Source organism: Sinocyclocheilus anshuiensis, unplaced genomic scaffold (assembly GCF_001515605.1).
Source record: "Sinocyclocheilus anshuiensis isolate Anshui unplaced genomic scaffold, SAMN03320099.WGS_v1.1 scaffold1985, whole genome shotgun sequence".
In the NCBI taxonomy this organism is placed as follows: domain Eukaryota; kingdom Metazoa; phylum Chordata; class Actinopteri; order Cypriniformes; family Cyprinidae; genus Sinocyclocheilus; species Sinocyclocheilus anshuiensis.
The window spans coordinates 602,748-609,691 of record NW_015541030.1 but is presented as its reverse complement, the minus strand read 5'-3'; the positions used below and the strand labels follow the sequence as shown (position 1 = coordinate 609,691).

The window sequence follows — 6,944 nt, the reverse complement described above, 5'->3', positions numbered from 1 at the left end:
TTAAAGCTGTAATATATTAAATGCAAATAACAAATCATCTAATACCATTAAATATGAAGTGTCTTCCATGTGTTATTTTATGAAATTGTTTCATTTGTTTTGCTGAGAGCTTGGGTAATCAGACCAATAGGTGACTACAGCTCTAAACTACAGCTCTTACTTTGGTTCATGGGTTCTCAGAGATCATCGCTCTCTAGCGGCGAACCACTGACATTTCGAAACAGTTAGGACGTGACGTAAATCACGTGACTTTGGCAGTCTGATTGCGCGCTCGCGCATCACTGGAAAGGTGTCGAACCTTCATAAAGCAAGAAGCATGCATCTATTAATAGCGCACTGTGTCGGGTAAAAGTAGCGCTATTATTAGAGAGATGTGATTTTCCTCTTTCGACACCAGAGAGCGATGATGTGATTGTGCTGAATTTGCAAAAATATCCAGCAGCGGTTATCCTGTGTGAAACACTGTATGCAATCTATATTATTATTTTTTAAATGTATTTATTAACAGAGAACAGTAAAGGGTGGGATCAGTATTTAATAGGCTAAAGTTCCATGCTTGTTAAGCTAGAAAATAAAACATTTTGTTGAGTTTCTGAATGCTATTCTATTTGTGAACCACTAAATTGAACAGCAGCAAAAATTCAAGACATAACAATGAGAGTGGATGTGCAATAGGAAAAAAAAAAACATCCTGGCAGAGAATAAATGTAACCTAAAGAGGTGTGAGTCAGGACCTGCAGAGCTGCAACATTTATTTTATTCTGGTAGATTCGATATTTGATCATCGCTTTGGGGCGATATTTCCATACACATGCTCATTCTTTGATTTCTGCAAGGAAAAATATACAGTCAATCAAGAGCAACTGTTTCAAAACATAAAAACAATTATAACAGAATTTTGCTTCAAATTCACTCAGACTGAATATGCAGGCTTTACAAGAACTTATTAAAGCTTCTGTAAAATCATTTCATAAAAATGTCTACTCAAAAAAAAAAAAGCGTTGAAATATAATTTAAAATTTGAAAGGAACATCAATTTATAAGAACTATACTGTACAAACGAGTAACAGACTAACTGACTGCAACAACTACTTGCAACTTCTTACCTTGTTTCGTGATGTTGATTTAAACAGTACTGAATGAGTCCTGTCTTTCCTTTTTGTCTGACCTGCATTAACATTGAAATAACACACGTTAAAACAACCAAGCTGTCAATATTGTAATGAAATGTGTGTCTTATAAAAGATAAATATTTATCATATTGATTAATTGTATGATCTCCTGAGCTATTTTTTTACATTTCCTGCAGATGCAGAAGATCCCGACTGCAGCTACAATCAACAGAGATCCAGCAGCAGCAGAAATCAACACTATCAGAGATACAGAGTCTAGAGGAGCTGATGGAGAGTAAAAGAGAGACTAATGAATGTAAGTGATTGAATCAGTCTGATCAACATAAGACAGAGATCAGCTCAGTAAATAAACACATACATCAGTCCTGCTGTACCTGCACATGTGTGACAGAATTGAGTGATGTCCAGATGTTGAGTCTGGTTGCTGATGGGATTGTTGAGCACACAGCTGTAGGTGTTTTTCTCCTGATATTCCACCTCCAGAGGTAGAGAGAGACTGATGCTGAGATCAGACACACTGATGCTGGACAATAAACTGTTTCCTTTGTACCAGGAGAGAGTCACATGACCCACATTCACCACTGAACACACCAATGAACAATTCTGCTGTGATGATGATGAAGAACAGTTTGAAAAGTTACTGCTGATGACAGGAACAGGCAGACGAGCTGGAAACATGAGAGAATAAAGAAAAATATTGATAAATCTAAACAACAATCCTATTTCCAGCTCTTATTTTTCGAGGGGTTCTATCATCTCAAACAGCAAAATTACTAAGGGTCAAAGACATTTAGGTGTCCACATTAAAAGAAATTGACAAAAGTCATTTTATATACATTGAAGGCACATTAAATCTAATTAAAGTGTCTACGTTGATGTTTCAAATACATTTTAGGAAAACAAAATGTGGGTGAAATAATGGGTGGGACCCCATAGGTTGAAATCGCTGTCCGGGGGCTCCTAGATCTGACCGAAGGGGCAATTCAGCATCAGCGATTAATTGGTCAGGGGCTCAAGACCCCCAGTCAGTTTGGGCTTTTAGCCGATTTGGATGTTATTGGGCTTTTAAAGTCTGAATAAAATCAAAATGTACTATATTTATTTTGTTAGCTTACATTGCTAGTCTTAAGGTGAACAATTATTCCATGAAAGTTAATCCACTGAAAAATAAAATAAAATAAAATAAAAACAAAACCCCGCCCTCAAGATTCCGTTTCTGTTGGAAATATAGTGGGGGAACTATGACGTCAGAACCTGGAGGAGTAATTCGCCACGGGTTCCTTTGAGATTTGTCTACGGGGTTTTATAATTAAGCGGGGTTTTCAATTTCTGAGTAAAATAAAGCCTGTGGTAAACATCACTTGAAAATACTTTTACGTTTGTTGTACAACGTAAATTACACACAACCATACACAAAATGCAAATTTTGAAGCAGTTATGTTCATTTTTTTAAATGTATGTTTGGGCTGTGAGTCTGTGCAGTTTACATTGTAGAACAAAACGTAAAAGTATCGTCAAGTTATGTTTACCACAGGCTTTATTTTATTCATAAATTGAAAACCCCCCTTAATTATAAAACCCCGTAGACAAATCTCAAAGGAACCTTCGGCAAATTACACTTCCTGGTTCTGATGTCATAGTTCCCCCACTCTATACATCACTATAGTGAAATAAATTCGTCAGCAACTTCCGGTTCACGCAGACTTTAAGGAGTGGCAAAAGTGCACTGCTTTAAATGAACGGAACGGAATACGGCACAATGACTGTTTTATTCAAATCGAAGCTGAAACTAAGATTTAATTCATCGCACTGCTGCTAGCGCAATTTGCAAGTTAAACTGTTTTCAAATACATCACCATGCATTAAATACATCATATTGGAGATGTGTGATATAATTTGGCCAGTTACAGCCATCTAGTAGGCAGCCATTGCTGTAGTTTTAACATTTTTACGAAGACGCGAATGATCACGATCTCTGCGATTCACTTGAAAAGTAAATTGTTAACGTCTTCAAGATTGATCACGATATAAAATCATCAGACTGTCCATCCTTAATCAAAATTATGCCACAAATGCTGTTAATGGAGCTCAACTTGTACTGAATATTCCTTTAATAAAACAAACTTTGTGAATGCTTGCACTACTCACCATAGACAGAAACACTGAATGTTTTTGATGATTTTTTCGCTCCTGCTATCTCTAGTTGATAAACTCCAGCATGTTGAGTTGTGATGTTTGTGATGGTCAGAGATCCAGTTTGATCGTCTAGCTTCAGTCTGTCTCTGAATCTCCCATCAGGACCATCATATGTGGAGAAGTTTTGCTTCTTTTTCTTTATTTTAGCTATGTGAGACTTTCCAGCTTCAAATTTCCACAGTATATCGTCGTCCTCACGTATTTCAGTAACAGCAGTGTGTAAAGTTACAGAATCTCCTTCCGTCACTGACAATGACTCACCAAACACACCTGATAAATGAAACAGATTTTCGATTTCTGATGGTTTACAAAGCCTGCAATCAGCTGTTGTTTGTGACTAATTGTAAATTGAAAAACATTCAGAACAGCCGCAGATACACAAAAGGAATTGAAAGGTGATATACAAACATTATATTAATGGAGTTTTCACGTTATCAACTAGCCAGAGCACAAAAAAATGAATGAAGCTACAAAGTCAATTTCAACATCAAAAGTTTAATTCACCTGCATATTTTCAACAGCTTGACCTTCTTAAATATGGGACATTTAGATCAGGAGATGTGTTTGACTAATGAAATTATATTACTTTAGTACTTAGTACTTAGTTACTACAGATGTATTTGTGAATTAATGCTTAGAGAGGTTTTGCATTTGTAGGGTCTTGAAATGTATTGAAAAATATATTAACAATATATAAGTAATTTATATATTATATAAGTATATATATAATATATAAATAAGCCTGCCTTGTGGCGTCCACTCTCACAACTCTCTCTTTCTCTTACACTCAGCACTTTTAATTATTCTTTACAGGATTGCATCCACTCTGCATCCGTATCTCTCATTGAAACTTTTTTTCTGAGCAGTTTCCTGAGGCTTCCAATCACCTAGCTCATATCTGATCGCTTCTCAGAGCGTCTCAGGTTTGTAATTGCTTTGCTTCCAGCCTGTAAATATGTGGAAATATTAGTACCAGTTGACTGTCTACCACTCCTAGCAACAAGGTAAATCTAGAAAAAGTGCCACCTACTGGCAGAAGAGATAGCTTCTAACATATAGTCCTGTGTTTTTATTCTATGTTTAAAATATGGTTTTAGTAGTGGTAACCATGGTATAGTAAACAAATACTATAGTTAAACTGTGGTCACTGTAGTAAAACCATGGTTCATTTTTGTAAAGGGCTGCCAGAGATGGGCTGTTGTACATCTGAAGGTAAAACTTTTATTTATTTATTTTTTTCTGACAGATTTATTAACAACTACAAAACATTACATGATCCATTTGAATGTTTAACTTTTTTTTTATTTGCACAAACCAAACTATTTATAATGAACATTACACACAAAAGTTTGAGGTTGGAAAGATTTAAATACAAATCTTTCCAACAAAATACAATAACAACAGTGATATTGTTAAATATTATTACGATTTAAATTAGGCTTTTTTTTCTATGTGAATATATGTTAAAATGCCATTTATTCCTGCGATCAAAGCTGAACTTTCAGCATCATTACTCAAGTCTTCAGTGTCACATGATCCTTCAGAAATCATTCTAATATGCTGATTTGATGCTCAGGAAACAGTTGTCCTGCTTAATATTTTTGTGAAAACTGTGATATTGTGATATTACTTATATATTTATTTTATTTAAATACCCCTCCCCCCAGAACTCTTTAGTTAAAAAGAAGAGTTTTTTTTAAATATATATATATTTTTTGTAACAATGTAAAAGCCTTTACTGTCACTTTTGATACATTCTGAAGTCTGTGCTAAAGAAATAATATTGCTGGTTAAAAACCACCCTAGGATCGATATTTTTAGGTGCAGAACAATCGATCCGCCCACCCCTACAACACACTGCATTTAGAGTCTGGGGTGTAAACTTTTCCACAGGATGGTCGGGTTAAATTGCTCATACTTTGTCTAGAAATGTAAATATTTCATGTGCTGCTGCTTCCGAAGGGCAGAACTAAGAAATAAGAACTTTAAACAAAATAACCAATCAGTTTCCACAGATTCAATTGTTTGAAAAGTCTGAAAAAAAGATAATAATTCCTGCAATCTCACATTGTGACAATCATCCTGTTCAAAAGTTTATACCCCCAGGGGCCTCATTTATAAAATGTGCAGAAACCATCCTAAAATTGATCTTACGATCATCTCGCAAATATGCGTACGCGTGATTCATAGAATGAAGGTATGCACAGAAAACGCACGTATGCCTCTCTTTTAGATGTGAAATTTATGAATCGCTAATGATCTTGAACTTGCGTGCAAATGAATGGTTTCAGCTCTCTGCCTTTTACACGACTCCTAATTAATGTCATTAACATGTAAAAGATCACCAATCATCCAAATTCTTTCATTTAGAACAGCGAGCTGCAAGAACAGCTTACATTTTCAAAAACCTGCAGTATTCGAACAAGAAAAAGTATGTGCGTCTTCTCAGACCCTGATGTGATGCTAAGCACTTTTCCACGTCAAAGACAGTTTTTACAAATATGAGCGCTGGCGTGGATTTAAGTGCACGCACACTCTAAGATCAAATCTGAGCGTACTGCACACTTTATAAATGAGGCCCCAGAGCTCTTAATGTTATGTGTTGCCTTGAGTGTCAGTGAATGTTTGCAGATTTTGATCATCTGGGTAAAAGCACGCATATCAAGTATAAGAATCAAATGTATGGAAACATTTGACCCAGTTCTTTGGTGTAAATTCAGTTATCAGATGTTCAAATGAGGTCTCGGTGTCAAGTAAGTACTGAATCAAAAAACAAAAGCTTATAATCTCTCTTAATTATTATTATTATTTTTAAATCTAAGATTTATTGCAAGATAATCTGCTAAGTTTTCGAAATACACCCCCAGTAATGCATTTCTAAAATTGGGCCATGCATGAGATTTGAAGGTGGCATAATGGAGAATACGCAATTTTCCATTAATTTTCGTGATTTTTAACATCTATCAAAGAATTTTTCTGACATTAAGCCCAAAAAATATATATATATTTATAACTTACCAATCAGACGCCACCAGCACAAACAGAACAAAACAAACACGTGAGACATTTTCTTCAATTGTTCAGTGAGAAGTGTGCAAAAAGTTAATAACATCTGCCATCTCACAATTGTGACATCTTCTCAGCTCATTTTCAGAGTCAAACTGAAACCTGCTGTGGTCGGTTCTCTTGAGAGATGAAGAGTGTGTGTTCTTGTACATGCGCGTTTAACTGTAGGTGAAGGGTCTTCTTCCTGTCCTGCTTTTATTGAACTGCACAGTTGATTCTGTCAAAAAACTGATTTACAGTGCAATAAGAAACAATTAATAAACAGTCAAATCGGTGTAAGCGGTTAAACTAGACTCTTACCTATCATGTGTCATTGATAGCATACACAGATGGACAGCTCAACAAAATGCAAAATAATATACCAGACATTTTGTTGGCTACTACTGTAGCTTTAAGCGGTTTTGATAAAACATTGAGTTCAAACCCATTAGGGCATTTTTAGGGCCGTGATGTTGGGCCTCTTTTGAGCACAACATGAACACGATTTGAGCTAACATGTGAACACGCCACAAAAACCAGCACGACAGATGCTCAACAATGGCCCGCCAT

At 35.7% G+C, this 6,944-nt stretch overlaps 1 protein-coding gene across 1 annotated transcript; it reads right to left on the bottom strand.

The window, feature by feature from the left end:
- Positions 1–761: 761 nt before the first annotated feature.
- LOC107690508 (SLAM family member 5-like) lies at positions 762–6,396 on the bottom strand. Its single transcript, XM_016488868.1, has 6 exons — positions 6,348–6,396; positions 3,282–3,599; positions 1,508–1,801; positions 1,299–1,388; positions 1,107–1,168; positions 762–829 (listed from the first exon to the last, which is right to left on the bottom strand). The coding sequence occupies exons 1-6, from the start codon at positions 6,394–6,396 to the stop codon at positions 782–784; spliced, it is 861 nt and encodes a 286-aa protein (XP_016344354.1). The 3' UTR covers positions 762–781.
- Positions 6,397–6,944: the final 548 nt, after the last annotated feature.